This window comes from Pseudonaja textilis, chromosome Z (genome assembly GCF_049901715.1).
Source record: "Pseudonaja textilis isolate UNSWEBS1 chromosome Z, rPseTex1.2, whole genome shotgun sequence".
Lineage (NCBI taxonomy): Eukaryota > Metazoa > Chordata > Lepidosauria > Squamata > Elapidae > Pseudonaja > Pseudonaja textilis.
The window spans coordinates 100,069,011-100,090,871 of NC_142008.1; the positions used below are offsets into that span (position 1 = coordinate 100,069,011).

Genomic DNA, 21,861 nt, shown 5'->3' on the forward strand with positions numbered 1-21,861 from the left:
ATTTTTCTTTTAAATTGTAATTTAGTATAAACTTTAAACTTTTCATTCACATATTCTACCATTGTTCAAGCTTTACATTGTATCCAAAGTTCCTTGCCTACTGAATTATACAATGCTTTATATATTCACTTTCCAAATCCTTTCTGTGCTTAATAAGAATTCCTTCATCATGAGCCTCTCTAGGCCAGCCAGTATTGCTCTATATCAGTGTTTCTCAACATTGGTAACTTTAAGATGTGTGGTCTTCAACCTCCAGAATTCTAGGAGTTGACATTAACATATCTTAAAGTTGCTGTGGTGGAGATACTCTGTTTTATATTGTTCTTTGTGAGGGCAAATTATGTGTGTGTTTCAGATGAAAAGATAAAATCACCCTCAAATCAAGCAGTTCACAATAACTAAATGAATATGACCATGTATTTTTCTTAGCAAAATTCTGATATTTGTTTGCTGTTTCTAGTGGGTCTTCTAAAATGAAAACCAGATCACCTGCAAATCCTTGCAACTTAAATTCTTCCTTTTTAATTTTCATCCCTTTTATATCCTTTTCTTCTCTAATATTTCTGTTCAGCACTTCCAAGGTTAACACAAACAACAGAGGTGATAGTGGGCACCCTTGTCTTGTTCCTTTTCTTATATCGATAGTCTGTCAGTTCCCCCTCTATCATTACCTTTGCCGTTTGCTTATGGTATATAGCTTCTATTGCTTGGATAAATTTTTTACCAAAGCCCATCTGTTCCAGCTGTAATAACATGAATCGCCAATTCTCATTATCAAATGCCTTCTGTGCATCTAGAAATATCAAAGCCATTTGTTTTTCAGGGTGTGCCTCGTAGTATTCCAAAGTGTCCAAGATTACTCTCATATTATCTTTAATTTGTCTCTTTGGCAGAAATCCATTTTGATCAGGATGGATAAAATTGTTTAAGTATTTTTTAAGTCTTTCTACCAATATTGAAGCAAAAATTTTATAATCTGTGTTTAGTAAGAAAATAGGTCTATAGTTCTTGATTTGTAATGGATCGGCCTCCTCTTTGGGGACAGGTATAATATAAGCTTCTGGCCATGTTTTAGGTATCTTCTTCTTTAACACAACTTCATTTATAACTTCTAGCAATGGAAGGTTCAATTATTCTTGTAGTGTTTTATAAAATTCTGCCGGGAGTCCATCTGGGCCTGGTGCCTTTCTATTATTTTGCTTCTTGAGTGCTTCAGTTAACTCCATCATCATGTTGCTTTCTAACATTGTTTCAATCTCTTTAGGTATCTGGGGTAAATTAGCATTCTGTAAATATTGTTTTATTCTTTCCTCATCAATATTCTCTTGTGTGTATAGTTTCCCATAATAGTCTCGTATGATTTCCTTCTTCTCTTTACTACCATAGCAAACTTGGCCTTGGTTATCTATTAATTACAATATTTTCCTTGATTCTTTCTCCTTTCTCAGTTTATATGCTAACCATCTACCTGGTTTATTTGCATCTTCAAAGTAGTTCTGTTTAGCACCTCTGATTTTCTGTGCTAATTCTTCTTTTTCTATTAGACCTATTTTATGTTTAATTATATCCATTTTTTACTTAATGTCCTTTTTCTGTGGCATTTTCTGTAGCTCTTTTTCAAGTCCTTTATATTCATCCTCTAATGCCTTAGAGGCTAGTCTTTTCATGGTATTTCTTTTCCTTGTATAGTCTATTATCAAGCCTCTGGCATATGCCTTCATTGTATCCCATATGTTCTGAATTTATGTATCTTTTTTGTTTTCTCTAAAGAAAAAAGGCAGTTCTTTCTCCATCCACTGTGTGAAGTCTTTTTCCTTTAATATAGTATTATTTAACATCCATCTAGATCTTCTTCTTTGTCCTTTCCAGTTAATTGTCATTGGATTGTGATCTGCCCAAGTACTTGTTTCAATATTTATTTCTTGAATATTAGCTAACAATTCTGTTGACATCCATATCATATCTATTCTGGACCATGATGAATGTCTATTTGAGTAGAAGGTGTATTGTTTAGTTTTAGCATTTCTTTCTCTCCATGTATCTTTTAAGTTTATTTCATCTACCATTTAAAAAAAAGATTTAGGGAGAGTCTTTCTGTTTTGCTTTGTTGTTTTCTGTGCTGTATAGTCCAGTTTATTATCTACAATTCCATTAAAATCTCCCATCATAACTATATTAGCATAGTCCAGTTCAATTATTTTCATATGTAATCTTTTATAAAATTCTTCTTGATTGTCATTTGTGGCATAGATTGCAATCAGGAGTGTTTTCATATTATTGTCCATTATTTCCACCATTAGTATTCTTGCATCGTTTCTTGCATTGTGTCAAAGAAGTAAATATTTTCCCTAATTTGGCTTATCAACAATTGTTCATGTTGCTTTTTGATATGTACTTCTTGTAGGCAGATTATATCAAATTTTAATTTCTGTAATTTATGGAAAGTTTTCCTTCTTTTAACAGCTGAGTTAAGTCCATTTATATTAATTGTAATAAGTTTTTTCTCTTCCATGGTTATATTTTGTAGTTAGGTTTAGCAGTTCTCGTAGATCTTGGTTCACGTTGTTCTTTGGCTTCCACCTTTCCACCTACTGCACCTTCTTCTTTTTCAGTTGCCATTTGGCAGTCCTCTTGGAATTCAATTAGTGAGATTTCTTTTTCTGTCTCTTCCTCTTTCCCTCCAAAAAATTCTATGTAAAATGATTCAGCTTTCTCAGTTGAGTCAATTCTATGTCTCTGTTCTTACCATGTGAATATTAAACCTTCTGGAATCAGCCATCTATAATTCACCTCTTTTTTAAGTAGCATTTTGGTCAGAAATCAGTATTCTCTTCTCATCTCTCTCACTTTTCTGGGTACTTGTTTCAGAACCACAATCTCCTTGTCTTTATATTTCAATGTTTTCTCTCTTGCCACTTGCAATATTTGCGTTTTAATGGCTTTCTTTGTAAATCTGATGTGGTCTTCTCTTGGTAAGCTATTTCTCATTGCATATCTTGTGAAGACTCGATAAACCTCATCTATTCCATCCATCATCTTCTCTTCAGTTATTTCCAAAGCTTCAGCCAATATTTCTATCATTATCTCAGCTAGGTTTTGTCCCTTTTCTTCCTCTATGTTTTGGAATCTAAGATAAAATTCTGATCTGTCCCTCTCCCATCTCAGCATACCACTTTTATCTTGTTCAACCACAGTTAATCTGTTATCAATATCTCCAATCTTCTTGTCTCTTTGTTTATCTCCTTCTTCAATTTTTTGGAATCTCTCATCATACTTCATCATCATTTGTTGGATGTTCTCCACCTTTTCATCAGTTTTCCCTGTTCTTTGTTCGATGTTCTCTATTCTCTTTTCAATATTCTCTGTTCTTGTTTGAATATTTTGAATTTCTTGCATAATCATCTGCAGGGTCTTGTTCTTTTTCTGTGCCGTAACATTGTCTGTATTGAACGTTGTCCTCCAGATGGTAGAGAGGAAGAAATAGAAGTTGAGGAACCAGGGGCTGTTAATTTCCTACTCATTTCGAGCAATTCAAAATCTTCAGGTTCTTCTAGACCTTAATCCAATTGTGAAATAACCAATTGCAATTCCAAATAAAAATAGTAGGAAAAAAGAAGCCAAATAGTAATAATAATAAAAAAAGAAAAAAATTCTTCAGGTTCTTGTATACCTTAATCCAATCGATTGGTTAGATAACAGTAAAAATTAAAAAATGAAGGAAAAGACCATAAACACACACAAAAAAAGAAAAAGTTGTAAAATCCTAAAAAAGGCAGAAAAGTGAAAAATAAAAAGCTAAAAAAGAGAAAGGGAAAATTCTTCAGGTTCTTCAACTCCTTAATCCAATTAAGAGGTCTCAGGTATAAAAGGATGCATAAGAAAAAAAAGAAAGCCACAAAAAAAACCAATATGGAAGGTAAATAGAAAAAAAAATACAAGGGAGGGAGAGAGAAAAAAGAAAAAAGACTACTCCCTTAAAGAGAAAAGGAAGGAAATCACTAATACTAAAGCTTTTCCTTTAAAATAAAATGCAAATGTAAAAATTTGACTTCAAAAGACAAAAAGAAAGACAAAAATCAAGTTCCAAAAGTCCAAAAATCCAAATAGCTATTATGAAAAGTAAACTAGTAAGGAGGGGGTTTGTTAAAGTAAGAAATAGCGCAGCTTAAAAAAAAAAAGAGCACACTGCACCTTGTTTGATTGTCCAAGGCTTTTGTTAAAATTTGTAACTCTCTTCTCCAGAGTCTTATCACCTATTTTTTCTATAAGCTTCAACACCAGACTTCAGCTGTTGATAGAAACCCAGAAGAGCACCTGCAATAATACTCTCCCATGCTCTTCCCTCTATTTTATCAAATACCAATGTCCTTGAAAAGAAGTCTCAGTTCTTTCTCAGCTTTGTCTGGTCAAGAAAAAGAAATAGAATATTTCCAAGCCTCTAGTCGGCAGTGTTACAAAGTTTCTTTTGCTTTCACTTTCCCCCTCCTTTTCCAAACAAAATATAATAAAAATTAATTTAAAAGGAAAAAGATATTTAAAAAGATGACTAAAAGGGAGTCTCTGGCCTAGAATATTATAAAGTCAAAAAGGAGAGAAAGAATAGGTAAAAGAAGAAAAAAAACCAGTCCAGTTTCAAAACATAAAATCATGTGTAGAAACTCCAGCAATGAGAAAAACAAAATTACTATGACATTCCTGTTTAAAATCGCCGCTTAATCATTTCTGTCAAAACTTTTACAGATTCTTTCTTTTTCGTAGGGTGTCCTTTTAAATCTTAAAATAAAGAAAAAGTTCTCACCAAACCGGCACACTTTCTCTTTCCGTTCTCTTTCATTTTGGAGCTGTCCCAACTTCAGCAGCTTTAATGGCTGCCTCTTTGCCACTGGCAAAAAGAGCTTCTCCTGGATCTACCAGGGATTTTGCGGTATCCCTGGGATCGACTGGATGCGCACTTTGCATTCACTGTCTCTTTGGGATGGTTTAGATCCAATTGGACCGTCCAGGAGCAAAGATATCGGCAGCGATCTCAGACCTTCAAGGTCGCATGCCGTATCATTGCGACGCCAGCTCCGCCCACTCTCCTGGACCAGGTTTCTTAGACCTCTCATTCCTATCTATATTTTTCCATGTTTTAGTGCCGGCGTTATACTCTTGAAATGTTGGTATTGCAAAGTTGGGATGTTTAGGGAATATGATATTGCCCCTTCTTGTTTTCAAATGCCACTTAAAAGGAAGAAATGAAAAGTCCTTGTGACTGTACATTATACTAAACACCCTTTGAATAACTCATCACTGATTCTTTTCCCCTGCCTCATTCCATTTTTTTCTTTCCAGAGTTGTTCCAAAGGAACTTCTCGTTGCATCTGGTTTGAATGCCCCTTGTGGAATATCGGAACAGTTACAAATGTGAAAGTCCGAGCAAGAGTTTGGAACAGTACTTTCATTGAGGTAGGTGCTGTTTATCTCTTCTGCTCTTGTTCAGTAGCACGTTGCTTGTACTGGTGTGTTGGATGCAAATAGTTTTTTTTTCTCCTTTTTGCAAAATTGTCTGGCAGTGAAGAACCTCTAAGGCACTCATGTCATAATAATGGTGCCAAAGGGTGCAAGAATTATTTTTCCATGGTGGCTGGATTTATTTATTTCATGAATTAGTTGGGCTGATTACATACACATTTCAAAGTTAAATGGATAGATCAGAAGTAGGTGCGTTTAACATATTGATTCTTACAGGATTACAATGACTTTGATCGTGTCAAAGTAGACGGGCAAGTGACTCTCTTCCTTAGGACAAACTCTTCTACAATCAACATGAAAAATCAAACAGTGTTGGTGAGTAAAAAGATGTAGTAATGCCAAGAAATCACTAAGATCTTTCTAATTCCTGTTTACATGCTCCAGGCCTTGGCTCATCCAGTTAATGAAATGATCCAACTGCTTTGGACCTTCTGCAATATCTTTTTTACTTTTTTACCTTGTGCAGTATTTTTTTTATTATAGCAAAGCCCAATAACTCTTAGAGTATCTTTACTTTTTGTGTGTGTGATTGTTTCTCATATTATACAAAACCAACGTGATTGGTCAGTTTATAGTTCAATATATTAAATGAATCCAGAAAGTAGGTTAACCAATGCATGCCATGTAAAACTACCCAGTGGGGATCCTGTAACCCACTGAACCAACTTTCAATAAATCACACTGAGGATCCCATCAAAGTCAGGGGTGAAATTCAACCACCTCGCACCACCTCAGGAGAAATGGTAGGGATGATTGGAATCGATTTGGAGAGGTGGTAGGGATGATTTGAATCAGTTCGCCTCACCCATGCCCACCCGCCTTCTTCTTTTTAGAGACTGAGTCCCACCAAGCCATACCCACCAAGCCATGCCCACAGAGCCGGTAGGGAAAAAATTTGAATTTCATCCCTGAGAAAGTGATGTTAAAAAAGTTCTGGCCAGTCAGAGAGGGAGTGAAAGTACTACCAAGAGGGAAGATATGCAGGAAAGAAAATACATGGATTGAAGATGAAGGCATGACAGATCCTTTCCCCGTGGCTCTCTGCTCTCTTCCTTCCTCCATAATTATCAGATTCTAGCAATACTCCTGGAATTTATTTTCAGAGCTGACTCTGGCCTAGTCCTGCCATACTTTTGCAGACTGATAAAATCATTTGACACACAAGTGAGACATCCTTGGAAGGATGTTGGAAGGGGAGTCCCTTGAGCCTTGTTCTTTTCATTTGTTAGGGTGAGCTAGTTGTCAAGTTCCCTCCATGTGCAGGCTTGCAGCCTTGTAATCTGATACCTATTTTTGGTAACCATTCTACCATACTTTTGTGAAACACTTTAGTTTAGTGTGATTTATTTAATGCTCTTTCACTCAGTCTCTTGACCTGGCTTAAAGATGCTTTATTTACCATTTTTTAAAGCTTTCACTCAAAGTAGAGCTGCATTCTCATTTGCAGCCTGCAGCAGGGGCAGGCTGTAGATGGTCCAATGTGCTCTGGATCAAAAAGGGGTGAAAACAGGATTATGTTCCTCATCTTCCATCTCAGCATCTGTGCATTTAGCCGAAGGTCTGGACGAGGATAGTAGAATTATAAAGGTAATTAGGAGTCCTACATGAATAGCATTCCTGGCTCTTTAAGGCATCTGGATATCATAAAAAAGGAGACAGCTTCCTTCCTGTCCATTTACCACATTCCTAGACAGACTGCATGAAAATGTATGGTTCTACCATGGGACTGAATCAGGAGTGGGATTCTACCAGTTCGGCCCGGTTCTATAGAACCGGTTGTTATGGTTCCTGGTAGTTCGGAGAACTGGTAAAAGGCCCCCTGGCTGGCCCCGCCTCTTCCGCCTGCTTCTCCACTCTCTGCCCAGTCAGTCCCTATTGCCCATGCGCAACATCATGTGCATGCGCGACATGCCTGCAGCCTGCTTTTGCCCGCCAGGCCAGCCATTGCTGCCTGCCTTTCGCTGCGGCACAGCGAAAAGCTTACAAGTCCCCTCCCTTTGGGAAACGGCTCCCTCTGGGCAGAAGAGAATCTGCCCAGTTGAATCCTGTTTCTCTCTGCTGCCCAGGATCTGTTTCCCAAAGGAATGGGAGCTTGCAAACTTTTCGTTCTACTGGGGGAGGCTCTCCCAGCAAGAGCAGGTCAGAGAAGAGCTGACATGAGCCTCTCCACTGATCTGCCTGCTAACAGGTAAGCCTGTGAGTTGCTCTAGCCCTTCCCCCACGGTCCCCAGTGGGGGAAGGGCTCGCCCAGCCTACCTAGCTGCCTCCCCAACATCCCCAGGCTCAGCTGGCTGGCTTCCCCACCGGTGCGGCCCCATTCCACTGGCAGCACTGGCTGGGGCCTACCTAGCTGACCCCCCAATATCCCTGGGCTTGGCTGGCTGGCTTCCCCACCAGTATGGTCCCATCCCACCAGCGGCACTGGCTGGGGCCTACCTAGCAGCCCCCTCAACATCCCCGGACTCAGCTGGCTGGCTTCCCCACCGGTGCGGCCCCATCCAACCGGTGGCGGATGTAGGTTATCTGGGTGGGGTTGACAAGCAGTTATAATAAGTGCTGAGAGGCAGTTGCTCTCAGTGCTAATTTTGTTTGGAATTGCTCAATTGTTGCCATTTTGAGCATTGTGAATTGACTGAGAAAATAAACCCTGATTACTGACAAACTATAATTGTGAGTACAGTGATTTTTCAGTACAAATCCCCAGATACCTAGTGAGGCTGACAGAAAGAGAGAGAGAAAGGAGGGGAGGAGAGGGGGGGAAGAGAGTAGGGAAAGAAAGAGAGGGGGAGAGAGAGAGAGAAAGAGAGGGGGAGAATGGGAAAGAGAAAGAAAAAGAGAGAGAAAGAGAGGGAAAGATGGGGAGAGAGAGAGAGAAAGAGAAAAGGAAGAGACAAGAAAGAAAAGAAAGAGTAAAGGGAAAGAAAGAAAAAGGGAGAGAGAAAGGAAAAGAAGAAAGGGGGATGGAAGAAGGGTCAGAAAGAAAGAAAAAGAAAGAAAGAAAGAAAGAAAGAAAGAAAGAAAGAAAGAAAGAAAGAAAGAAAGAAAGGGAGAGAGGATAAAGTGAATGAGAGATATGGATGGATAGATAAATACATGGAAGGAGGGAGGGAGGGAGAGAGAAACAAAAAAGGAGAGGAAGGAAGGACCCAAACCCTGGCTTCAGAAGACTCTTTGAAGCAGCATAGCAATCTAGGGCTGGCCTGCAAGGGATTTCGGAGGTCATCTAGTCCAACCCCCTGCTCCAGCAGGAGATCCTTACAGAATCAAAGAATAGCAGGGTTAGAATGTGTGTGTGTGTGTGTGTGTGTGTGTGTGCATGGCTATCAAAACTTCAAAAACAGGTCAAGTAGTTCTGGCGAGATCAGTCATAAATTAGAACACTTGCTAAGCAACCAGCCGTTAAGCAAGGACCACTTGTATTTGGTTTGCCAGTCACATTGCCATCGGGCCATGCCCACCCAGTCACATGGCCACCAAGCCACCAAGCCACACTCACGTGACCAACATCCCACGCCTACCCAGTCACACGACCCCCCCAAGCCACACCCACAAATTAAGCCATGCCCACAGAACCGGTTGTTACAAAATTTGAATCTCACCCCTGTACTGAATCCTAATTGGCTAAAGATAGAGTTAGAGATAAAGATAGAGATATATAGATATATAGACACAGAAACACACACACAAAGGGAGGGGGAGGGTGGGAGGAAGAGAGAGAGTTTTTGGATTTGGGGGGAATATATCATGCAAAGGGTAATTAAGAATAAATATGTGCATTGAATGCATTGAATTACATCAGTGAGAGTGTGCTAATAGCCTTGTAGTGATGCCCCTTTGTTTTTCTGTAGTGGAACAGCTCTTGAGCATGCTGTTCCTCAAAACCAACTTTGCATTTATCCTGTTTTTTCTCTATACAAAGACCTGTCTGTTTCTTGTTTCTTTGCCCTAATTTCAGTTTACTGTAGACATCGACTCGGAACTCAGTGAAGAGCAGCAGGCCGAGATTGAGCTGTGGGTGGTGCTAGTTGCTGTTGCTGCAGGACTACTGCTCTTGGGGTGTATCATCTTACTGCTGTGGAAGGTAAGAAATGAAGCCTTAAATAGTGGTCAGGGACAGTTCCACTTCTTCCTCCTCCCATCCCCCAACTCAAACTGGATAAAAAGACCCTTGGAAGTTGCTGATCCAAAGTTGCAAACATTTCCTAATGACCTGTGCCTACATGATAACAAGTTGATCCACACAGTCCAACTGATTGTAGCATGTCTTAAGTTTCTAAGAAATACAATGAAAGTACATATACATTGGGTTTTGTTTTTTTTTATAATGAATACGTTGGTCTCACCTGGTAACAAAATGTTTACGTATTTGGCTGCAGCAAAACTGGCCAGGCTAGTTCCAAATGGGCAGGTGGAAAGTAATTCTGTCTCTCCAACTTTATCCAGAATGACGTAAACTGCACTGAGTCAGCTCTGGTATGTAGCCCAAGCACATCACTCTGGAGATCAGCCAAAACAAACAAACAAACAAAAAAGGCTCTGCTGGGCATTTGATTTGCTCTTTTTTACCACAAGGAATCTGGCTAGATGGCTAAGAAATTATATTTAGATTCTAATTAGTGTGGAAATTTGGCATATGCTTGGAATTCCATAGGTATTGATGCCTTAGGATAATATAGTGGCAATATTAGTGCACTGCAATTATCCTTCTCTGTCCAGTGACTCACTGTGATTTCTTAGGCACACTATTGCACTTCTGAGTAGAGCAATCTGCATAGTGTACATTACTAAAGCCTTATGAAAATCTCTGCCTGGTCTCTATTTCTGGAAGTCATTATCAGACTAGAGATTCTTAAATATTCAGAATGTATTCCTGCAATAGGCAACCTGGTGATTTTCAGATTTTCATACGGTCCTTTGCCATATCATTAGGATATGGGAATTGAAATCCAGAACAAACAAAAGGCCTCTGGTTGCTTATTCCTTGCTTAGCCCCATAGGTTTGGCCCAAGGAAAGTTTATCTCTGAATTGCAAACATTGTAACTGACTATTAAGGTTCTGCAAAGCTTTGAAGGGGTATGTTCCCAGACATTGCTTTGAGCAAGGTACCCTTTCAAAATTTGTTTGGGTAGCAAAGTGCCTCCCACTTCTAATGAGCAAGCATTTACAGATTTCCCTCTGACTTTTCTGGTGAGCTGCTGCTAGTGCTGGAGAGAGCCCAGAAATGCCAAAGGATGCCAGTTATATTACAATAGGGTTAACAGCATTTCCACCCTGGTATGAAGCACTTTGACAAATATGTAAGAGTAATGGACCATTTGTTCGCTGGGGCATGTCTGACATTTCTACTTTATTTTCTATTAATTATTTTAAGGCTGTTGCTATGAGATAGTAGCCTCATGAAAACCTCAGACAGGTCAAAACTGTAACAGAAAGTTTTTACTTTTAGGGATTCATTTCATCTAACCTTCAAACCAAGTCATACAATAGTGTGTGGAGTGAAATAATGAAACAAGCACACTTCTCCAGCACACACACTGAAGTTAATCATTATTGGACCATAGGCTGGATACTTGAGTTGTGTTTTATATTTCCTACCCCCATCAACCCTGACTTTTGCCCCCTGCTTCCTCATAGTGTGGCTTCTTCCGGAGGGCAAGCACACGAGCCTTGTATGAAGCTAAGGGCCAGAAAGCCATGATGAAGATCCAGCCTTCTGAAACTAAGCGGCTGACCGACAGCTACTAGTTCCTGTCTCGGGGGGGGACATTGCCCACCCCTTTACCCTGTATCTTGGTAAATTATTGTGGGGTGGTTGGGTGGCTGGGGCAAGATCTGCCTTTCATTCCTTGTGTCCCTACACTTTCGAAACTTTCCCTGCACTTCTTCACTCTTGCTTCTAGATAAGTAGCTTAATGCTGAGTTCGAGAATGTAGAGGATTGGTACAGCTGGCCACAGCTGATTGCTTTATTTTGGTGGATGGTTCATCTCATTCACAATTATATGCACTGACTAGGAATGGTTCTGGCAGGGAAGCTGCCTATCGCCTGCTGCTTAAAAAAAAGTCGGTAGTACATTAGCAGATACTTGGGTTGGTCTTGCTGACGAGAGGATATGAAATCTTTGAGTACAGAAAACCTCTTGGTTATTATTATGTTGAAAAATTAACAGCTGCCTTTGTTATATTATGAAGAGATGAAGAACTTTAAATAATACATTCAAAGCATGTGCTAGATTAATACCAAAATCTAAAGTCCTATATTTGTAGTTTAGCCATTGGCTGGTAAGACATTTTAGCCACTCTTTCCGTTGACTGTATTTTACATGGTCAGTTTGGAAAGATCTGCCCTACTCCTGAGTAAGCACTCTTGAGGAGCAGAATTCCTCAGCCCATTGGTAGCATCCATGTTCATGCGAAGTTTGGCCAGGGCTAAACTTGAGAGATGCCATTTATTGGTTGTTGTTTTCCCCCAATTTGTGGGTGAAAGCCCCACTGTAGCTTGATTGGGTTCAGACCCATCAAAGACAGGATGAGGAGGGCCTTACTCAAGCACATTTTCCCCTCTATTTACCCCCTCCATGGCACATATAACAATTGGAAAAGGAGTAATGTAAGAAATCAGACAATGTACAGTAATATTTTGATGGGTCACTCATCTTAGAGCTGAGAACAGAAAGAGATAAGTAACACTCTATAAATCCATGTTACCATGTTCCAAAACATGACTGCCTAGAAAATGTTAGAGTAACTCCAACCAGTCTCATATCTGATTTGTCTTAAAAACAATCCATTCTAACTCTACGACTAACATGATTACTGCCAAATATGCTAGTCTTGTTTTTAGCCTAGCTAAGCATGCGCAAAACAGCTATTGTAAAACCTGATCTGGAGATTTGGTTCTAATCTAGTAAGAGGGTATGAGTATTCAGGCTTTAGAGTTGGATTTAGATGTGAACAAATCTATTTGGATGAAATATCAACCTCTGAGATTTGGACACAAGTACCAGAAGCCTTTCATTGATCAACAAAAAAGTGCTTTCTGCCTGATCATCTCAGGTTGACACATTTAAGGATGCTAAATCAAAATATCTGGGTTTAGATGATCTGACCCTGATACTTTCCCATTTCTTGATTAGAAGCTCTTTCTGCTGAGACACCCTATTCTAAAACTCAGCCTGTCTATTCTACTTAGCAGCTATGCCGCATCTCTGTTTTCAATTATTCTCAAAGCAGAGTCCTCTCAAGATATTTGACATTCTGCAGTAGATTTAGATAAGCTTCTCTTTATACCTGTTCCCATTACTAATTCAATCATCTTTTCCTAGGAATCACCAAGTATTTTGAGGGTGGCTTTCAAGATGGCACTTTAAATAATGACATGTATCTTTCCTTTTGTCTTTCAACTCCATTTCTTTTCTGACTCTGGGCCAATACAAGTGATCATTGTTGGGATGGCTAAGCCCATGCAGAAAAGTAATACTGGTAAGGTGGTCAACCCTGTTGAAATATTACACTAGTGCATACTGGAAAACCCACCTGTGGTCAAAGTTTCATTCAAGTGGAAAAAAAGAGAGGAGAAAAAAAGAAATAATATTGCAAAATAATGGTCCATATTTTTTTAATATTTAGATTTCAGTCTTGCCTTCTAACTATTTATAGCTTATTCTTGTGGCACTTTAACTTACAACAGAAAAATATTTGCAACTCCATGGTAACTCATTATACTTTGGGCATTTTCACTCTATTGTCAAAGACAAAGTCCAGATACTTGAATCATTTAATCTGATCTTGCTTCAGCATACTTCTAGTGAAAGTCACCATGAAAACGTTTGTGAGAGGAAACAAAATGTGAAACGTAGGAAGCATCACTCTTAGATTGTTGCTGAAAATGTGGATGATAGAAGATACAGAAGGAAGGGTGGATGAGCTGAGTTCCAAATGGAACACAAAGTGGAAAGTTTAGTTGCAAACCTGAAGGACCTGGTAGAATCATATCTGTGGGTTGAATGAGATATCCAGAGCTTAATTTTAATGTAGTGGTTGGGATCATCCTTAAAAGTAAGTGCCCTGTACAAAATTATTTTGAATATTTTTTAAGGAAAGATGCCTCAGACCAGGGGTGTCAAACTCGATTTCATCGAGGGCCGCATCAGGGTTGTGTTTGACCCCAGGGGGCCAGAATGGGTGTGGCCAGAGTGGGCATAGCCAGCTTGATTGTCTGTCAAGGGCACCTGAGGTGGGCCGAGCACTCTGCCAGTGAAAATGAGCTCCTGAACTCTGTTTTTGGCTGCAACAGCCTCCTGCAACCGTCTGCCAGCAAAAACAGAACTTGTGCGGGCTGCCTATGGCCCTCCCGAGTTCCATTTTCACTGGCAGAGGCACCACGGCAGGTCCTTTGGTGTTTCCAGAATGGCTCCATGGGCCAGATCTAAATACCCTGAGGGCCGGATCTGGCCCCTGGGCCTTGAATTTGACATCCCTTCCTCAGACAATAGTCAGGAATGCCTACTCATCACCCTTATCCATCAAATTCAACATTCATTGAAAAAAATAGCTTCCAGCCAGGCAGTCATTTCCTAAATGAGCTGTGCTAAGATTAAAGCTTGGCTTCCAGCACCTGGGCTCTCTGTAGTACACTCATATTTAGAGCTATTGTGACTTAGCACTGAATTGCAGACGTCTTTCCTGTGGTGCTATTTCAGCATCACAACTAGCAGAGGTTTGTAATAGGAACAGAACAAATGGACTTTCAACAGAGTAGATACTCCCCTCCCCATTTTAAAAAACAAAACGCAACACGTCATGAAAATGTAGTGAGGGAAGATGCTTACAATACATTTTCTTTTGTATGGTGTGCAGTATAGACATAATATTGGTCGTACATGTCAATCCATAGTGGAGCCAATTACAGTATTCCCACTGTAATAATATTGGAAAGTCATTCAAGACTTGGTGATTCTCCCAAAGTTTGAGGCAAAGGTTTGGCTGTTTTATTGTAGAGTAGAGAATTATGACTGATCTGAGATGGCACCCACTGCTTACGTGGCCTCTGTACTATAAATAGGGAGGCCAAGGGATGGAGCAGCAGCTTTCTGTAGAATATCTACAGAAAAAGGTAAGTAACCAAGTGAACCATCATGGATCGTGAGAGGGAGTATGTGAGACCCACTGAGGTAAAAAAGCAGAGCACCGGGTATCCTGGGGTTCAGGAGGCCCAGGGCAGACCATGTGTGAGCTGGAGAAATGTTGCATTCAAAGCTGGGCCTCCTGTAGGTCTCCCAAGGAATCCCCTAACCCCAGGCACCTTGTGTTTTGCTTAATGACCACAAGAGGGAAAACAGGGATTAGAATCATTAAGTGAGGTAATCAAGTGAGGGCTATCTTTAATGACTGTCATAAGTTGCAACTAATGGGCAGGATCTTGGGGCCCCAATTGGCATCCCATTCTGGAACTAACTAGTAGATTAGATAAAGTCCCACTTTCATCCCACTTGCGCATTTGATCCTTTTATTCTTTTGTCTATTCGGTTCAGACAAAATAGCTATGCCAAGAATCAAAAGTTTTTCAGTTCCCGAATCAGCCTGTCCCAGATAAAATGGTCAAATGTATTGGCTCAGCTTGTTCTTTTTCTCTTATGGATGAAAATATCTCCTGCTGCGTTTTTGTCCTGTCCTGTCTCTGAAACTTTTTCTCTCTCAGGTTCTCAGCTGAGGTTTCTCTCTCACTGTTGGTTTCTGCTACTGAATGTATTTATCCTTCCCCCTCCCCCTTTCTCTCCATCCACAGTGCAACTTTTTCAAGCCAACACGCTACTACCGCATCATGCCCAAATACCATGCCATTCGCATCCGGCAGGAGGAGCGCTACCAGCCAGCTGGTGGGTTTTTGCCTCCAAAGCACAAGAAGCGATGGGTGACAAACTGGCAGGAAACGGGAAGATACTACTGACATCTGCCTCAGTTTCCCCCTCACCTGTGCTCACTCCCAGGCTGCTTGGCTTTCCTTTGTAAATATTGCTGGAACCAACCAAGGAACTCTTATTTATAGTAAGTTATATGTCCTTGGTCAGTTACGACCCAAACCTTTCTCCAGACACTGTGATCTCGGAGAGAAAACTATTCTTGCAAGGTGGATATGGTAGGCATTTGTAAAATTTGAGGCATAAAGGAGTAGCTTTTTCATTTGCACTGTTGGGTTCTCCCCTTGCCCTTTCCAGCCCACAACACTCCCAACACCACTACCAGCATTCTTGGAAATATAGTTCCATGAAGCAGAATGAAGGGCAGATTTGAAAATCAGCTTCATTTTGCACTAAAAGGGCAGCAGTGCATAAGCACTTGTGTTAATCACTTACATGGAAAAGTTATGATCTAATGAAATTGCTGTTTATTATATAGCCCCACTCCTGACTAATCCTCTCATGAGCTCAGAGCAACTGTATGATTCCCACACAGCCTTCCATTTTAGCAGCTTATAAAGTCTAATCTTAGGTGTCAGAAACTGCCTTCAGGTGAATCCCTGGGCTTCCAAAAGATGTACCTTGATTTAACCAACACGCAGCTTCTCTCTCAAATTCACACATGTATACTGTCTTAATGTAAAGGAACTTTGGGTGATATAGCTTAACAGAGTCTTCAGGACTGGTAACAACTCTCCAGGGTTTGGGGCAGGTCTGTCCCATGTCCAAAGATTTTCAGGATTAAATTTTTTAGATTAAAAAAACCCTCTTCATGCACAGCAGATACTTTATTGTAGAGTTAGAATTCCTCCCAAGATGTGCCTATATATTTACTCAATATGATAATCTTGCAAAATCATCTTAATATGAATTATGGGATGCTTTATTGCAGAAGGCCCTTCCGTTTTCACAGAACCCTCTTTCAGTAACCACAAACCAAATTTCTTGCGTGTGTTATGCTAGAACAGTTCTCTTTAAACATCTGTCCTTATCCAAGAGCAGCTGGTCAAGGTATTTTGGGAGATTCTTTCTTAGTATAAGGTTATGTACACTTTTCACAAGTATTTTATTTTTCTAATGCAGGCATACAGTCATACTTTAAAAAAATGGAGAAGTACTTTTATTTGCTCATTTTCATTTGCTGACAGTTGTAGTAGTTACCTCCATGTTCTCTTTTGGTCCTTGTTAATGCTTGCCTCATTTTTCCCCTCAGCCTTCCATCACCTGGCACCAATCAGATATATTGGACTACAACTCTAATCATACTCTGCCATACTTCATTTAGAGGGGAGGTTGAATGAATTTTGCCTTCTATAACTGCAATTGCCATATTTCCTGACTCCGGCATGGAAAACTTGCAGGATATATAGGGTTTGCAATTGCTCCCATGGGATCTTGAACCAATTTCCCCAGGCCTAACCTTTCTTTTTAGGTCCTAATTAGCCAAGGTGGTATTGCCCTCTCCCCTAGAAATAAGGTTTTATTTTAAAAAACCCTTTCTTGAATCTAACAGTGTGGCTGAAGCCTGCTTAGTTCTGGGCCAGTATCAGTTTCCACCCTACCTATAGAATAAGTACTGGATATTTCAGCACTGGAGATTGCATTGGACTCAGGATTACTGGCTACAATTTAGTCCTTCTATTTTTAATTCTCTGGCAGGAAGGGTGGTTTCACTACTATTAGAACTATTGTTATCTTATTTTTAAAAGAACACTAAGAAAGCTTGAAATAAGAAGGGTAGCATTTTAATTTTTTTTAACTTAGACATTATTTTTAATGACTGATCACTGTCTGGGTTTGAGACATGCCAGGGAGTAGTTCATTACAAGATTAGCTCCCAGCTACAGGAGGCCCTGGATAGCATCCTTTATTGGGCATCTTCCTGCATCAGTGAACCTTGATAGGATCTCCATGCTTTTTACAGCATTTAACAACAATGCTATGTCAGTGAGAGTTTATATAGTGTCTTGACCCCATCATCTCCAAATGTTAGGTTTGGTTTTAAAGAGCAATTTTAAAATGATATCCAGGTGGGTCAGGTGTTGGCAGCTGTTCTTTTGCTAAAAGGATTTCAAAATTTTCAGCTACAGTTTACTGAAGTTGTGCATTCCTAGGTGAAGTGTGAATTAATTATAAAGAAAGTAAGGCATGGCTTCCCTCATAACTGAATTGGGTCAACGAGGAAAGTGAACAGAGTCTTAAAACTAGGCAACTCCTTTTCAATATTAAACAACTTTTAGAGAAACGCAGTGGAATGGGTAGTGAAATGAGAACAGCTGAAGCTAGCGGGTCAACTAAGAGAGAACAAGCTTCACCTACACACTTCCTGTTCCCTGGCTACCATGTTGAATCAAGAGGAGAAATTAATGTCTTATGCTTCACATAAGAAACCTACGGATTTATGGGAAACAACTTCTGCAGAGTTAATCTTGCCCAAAAATGCTTCGATTTTCTCACTTGGGCAATATCCATCAATTCACTGTTTAATAAAAAACAATATTGGACTTGCCAGCTCAGAGAAATAAAACTACCTTTGGAGTTGAGCATTTTTATAACAGCAAAATGAAGTAAAAATCAATGTGGTACCTTAAATTCTTGCTTTTAGCTCACATCTAATTACCCATTATGCTGACCAACATTTCAGACTTGTTTTTTAATATAGGCTCTAAGAAAATACTCTAGTGTTTGATGTGTTGGACTGCAACTCTTGAATGCATTTGGAAAGCAATGGGCTGGAAAACTGCCTTAATTTATCTTATCTCCATGAAGCAAGGATGGCTGCTGACCTCTGCACTAAACAAAATTGAACCTAGACTACCAAAATTGGGGCTTATTTTGATGTGTAAAAACTCCCTTAAAAGGCATTGACTTTTTCTGGATTCTATTCCACATGTCATTGTCAAGAAAATTTGGTTTCATTCATATTCATTCCTGGCAATAGTCACATTTTATTTGCCCATTCCTTCCCATCTCCCAGGCATGTTTTAAATTACAAAGAATGTACTTATCTTTAGTGATGTGTACATAAATACATTCATATATAAATAAATGAATCTATATATATTTGATGTTTACTGGATTTTCCCACTGTTTATGGTACTGGAGGTCTTGAATCATTGTGCCTTGATTGTAAATAAGCTTGAGTGTCTATTTTATGAATAAAAAATATTATGATTTCTAACTTGTGATTTGCATTTCCTTTCTGATTTTTAACGTACACTGAATTAAATTCTCCAGACTTCAGCTTTGGATAATTGTCACTATCAACCAATATCAAGGATGAAGTCTGGAAATGGATCAACAATCTGTTGGATTCATTTCACATCTGATAGTGCTGTACAGAAATCCGGATTTTGAAGGGCAAAAGGTGATTAAGAGAGCACATGGATATGTATGTAGCCTTTTAGGGAACACTTTGAAGCAGCAGTGTAACTTCCACAGCTGCCTTATGATCTCAGGAAAAGGTGTGCTTGATTGAACATATTCTAGATAGGTGCTACCTGATCAACACCCCACTATTCCTTCATGACAATACCACAATTGTACTAGAGGCAGGGCTGGTTCTCTTCCTCCTGCCTCCTATGCCAGCACAATTAGTATTGTATCTATATCAGTAACTGAATAAGTAACTTCCTGATAAATTACATGGATTCTAAAGCTACTGAAGATTATATTTCTTTCTTGTCAGTTTAATGTGGAAAGCTTTGTATCTCATGCACAAATAAATTATCTGCCTACTTGGGGTTCCAGTCCTGTAGAATGTCTGACTATTCCTGAGTTGAATGATGTTAATAGGAAATGATTGCTTTGTTTAGAGTGGGTTATAATCCAATAATTAAATAAGGCAGCATCTCTCAACAATCTTAACCTTACATTTGACAGAAATATCTGAATTCTTCTCCAAACTGTCCCAAAGATGCTTTTTCAGGAGGCAGCTGGACTTTCTTGTTTTTTTCATTGAAGATGTTTCACTTCTCATCCAAGAAGCTTCTTCAGCTCTGACAGGATAGTGGGGAATGGAAAGATTTATATTCCTTGTAGACCTTTGCATTCTTTTAAAAATGTCTTCAAAGAAAAAAACAAGAAGTCCAGTTGCCTCCAGAATAAGCACCTTTGGGACAATCAAGACCTGGATGAATGAGAATCTCTACAGACTTCTTTTCCCAACTACACCAATAGAATCATGTTGTGTCATGAGAAGGCAAACTTCCAAAATAAAGATGGAGAACAGAGACAGTTTCCACTGTATCATTTTGGATGTTGATACCAGAGATGCTTGGTAAAACTGGAACACTAAATGAAGGAAACTGCAATGGTATTGTATTTGGGCCACAGGAAACAAAGAAAAAAACATAAAAAGGGGATTGGTAGAAGAAAAGGCTCAACTTTCCTCCAGAATACTCCATTGTTCTTTTAAAAAACATCATATTAAATAATTGCAGCTATTTTTAATTTTGAGCAATATGATCTAAAATAATATAGTACTGTAGTAATATTACTGCATCTGAATTAGATCATTAAAATGTGAATAAATGAGATTTTTTAAAAATTTCAATCTGTTCTTTTGAAACAGGTTCTTTTATGAAGTTATGTTGAGTGTCAATTGTGTTGAGAACCTATTAAAGTGTAACACACACAGTGCGCACATACACAACCATTCTGCTTCAGTTAGAATTAGAAAAATGGGATCTAAATTCCTGCTTGTTCAGTTTGTATTCAGGTATTTGTGGTCAAATGAACAATCATGTTTTTAAAAAGCAGGGAAAGATATAAGAGTAGCCACATGTAGTCCTCAACCTACGACCACAATTGAGCCCAAAATTGGTGTTGGTAAACAAGTGACCTTTGCCCCAGTTTATGAACTTTCTTGTCATAGTTGTTAAGCGAATCACAGCAGTTGTTAAGTTGTAAAGTGAATCTGATTTCCCCACTGACTTTTCAGAAGGTCACAAAAGTTGACCACATGACTCTGGGACACTGCAACCATCATAAATATGAGCCAAAGTCCTGTTAAAGAGGACTCTACTACTTCTTAAAATGCTACATCTCTGTGTAGTCCATAATAGGAAGAGTTTTGTAACATCTTAAACTAAGAATTGGATTTATAGAGCATCTTTCAAACAAACGCCGGTGGTATTTGAAGCGTTCCGTACAAACCAAGGGTGAGAAGCTATTTATAGTTATAATATCGCCAAGCTGCGGGAACGGAGAAGTTAAACGGCGCATCCCTAAAGCCCAGAGATACTTGCACCCCCCCCCCCCGCCCGCCCCTTGCCACGTGGTGATGTTCTCTCCCCATTGGCTGAAAATGTCTTGTTTTTCTGCAGCGATTGGACTGCAGCTGTCGGAACGCGAGGTCTTTACAGCTGATTGGCCGACAGCTATCGGAGGGGCGGATCGTCCCGGGGTGTAGGTCTACCCCTCTTTCAGCAGTCTGTGGGCTGGTTGTCGGAAGGATCCGGTCAGAGCAGAGGTGCCTGTTGGCTTTCAGGTAGCCGGGAAAAGGGGTCACCGCCGCTAGTCTTCTCCCCGAAAGTGGCCTGTCAGGGCCCGGTGGTGCCACGATGCGGCTTCTGCGATGCCTGATGAAGGGCCAGTCGGCGCTGGCCGGGGCGCCCAAGTATATCGAGCACTTCAGCAAATTCTCTCCATCGCCGCTCTCCATGAAGCAATTCCTCGACTTCGGTGCGTGCGAGCCGGAGAGGGAGAGGGGGAGGAGGCAGCCTGTTTCTTGAACCTGTCACCTTCGAATGGGCTAGACTGCAAGTCCCATTCTCTCCAACCAGAATACCCTGGGGACCCGCCGTTGCACAGCGAAGTTGGGAGGTGGAGTGCAACCCCCCCCCCATCCCTTCTCTCTCTGTCTCTCTCATGCACACCAATAGCCTGTTTCGTGCTGCGCTGGGACGGTATCCAGGGTCTTTGAAAGTGGCCAAATTGTGGGGGGGGGGGGGCTTCTCTTTACCATCAAGGCCAGAAATCCTAATTGAACACCTGCTCCCAAATTCCCGGCACATCTTTTTGCTTTGAGGGGTGATTGGATGTCTCCCTTTTGAAACAGCTTCCTTCCATCTGGAAGGACTTTTGCTCCTTGTATTAGGTCACCTGCTTTTTATTTTACAGGTTATTGACTTCTGGGGAGTTTTAGAGTTAAGGTCACTTTCAAAGTCTCTTTTCCTTGCAATCCTGTACATCTTCGTTCATTTTCGTGCCAAATCCCTTGAAGTTCACTGATGTTATAAAGAAGCTAGTGCAAGGATGTAGCTGTGTTGTGTTTTTATTATTGCTGGTGGTTGCTTACTGTACCTGAAGTTAAAATGGAACAATTGAGCAGGAAATTAATTAACCATTATCAAATTTTCACCAAAAGGAGGAATCAGTGGCCTCT

General features: G+C 40.0%; 2 protein-coding genes and 1 long non-coding RNA gene across 4 annotated transcripts in view; all 3 read left to right on the plus strand.

The window, feature by feature from the left end:
* The window catches only part of ITGA3 (integrin subunit alpha 3), a 76,700-nt gene extending 61,333 nt beyond the window's left edge, over positions 1-15,367 (plus strand). The window contains 5 exon segments of the mRNA XM_026710890.2: positions 5,335-5,448; positions 5,731-5,829; positions 9,470-9,595; positions 11,150-11,308; positions 15,302-15,367. Coding sequence (XP_026566675.2) covers positions 5,335-5,448; positions 5,731-5,829; positions 9,470-9,595; positions 11,150-11,260 — 450 coding nt within the window. The 3' untranslated portion in view covers positions 11,261-11,308; positions 15,302-15,367.
* Positions 15,368-15,410: 43 nt separating this feature from the next.
* On the plus strand, positions 15,411-18,654 carry LOC148124175 (uncharacterized). Its single transcript, XR_015740207.1, has 2 exons — positions 15,411-15,561; positions 16,687-18,654. It is a non-coding gene; the product is annotated as an uncharacterized LOC148124175 (long non-coding RNA).
* Positions 18,655-20,861: 2,207 nt separating this feature from the next.
* Positions 20,862-21,861, plus strand: part of PDK2 (pyruvate dehydrogenase kinase 2) — a 32,208-nt gene continuing 31,208 nt past the window's right edge. The window contains exon 1 of one of the 2 annotated variants that reach the window (XM_026710897.2): positions 20,862-21,158. In XM_026710897.2, coding sequence (XP_026566682.1) covers positions 21,038-21,158 — 121 coding nt within the window. In that variant the 5' untranslated portion in view covers positions 20,862-21,037. The remainder of the gene's footprint in view (positions 21,159-21,861) is intronic. The other variant, XM_026710896.2, reaches the window with a different exon arrangement.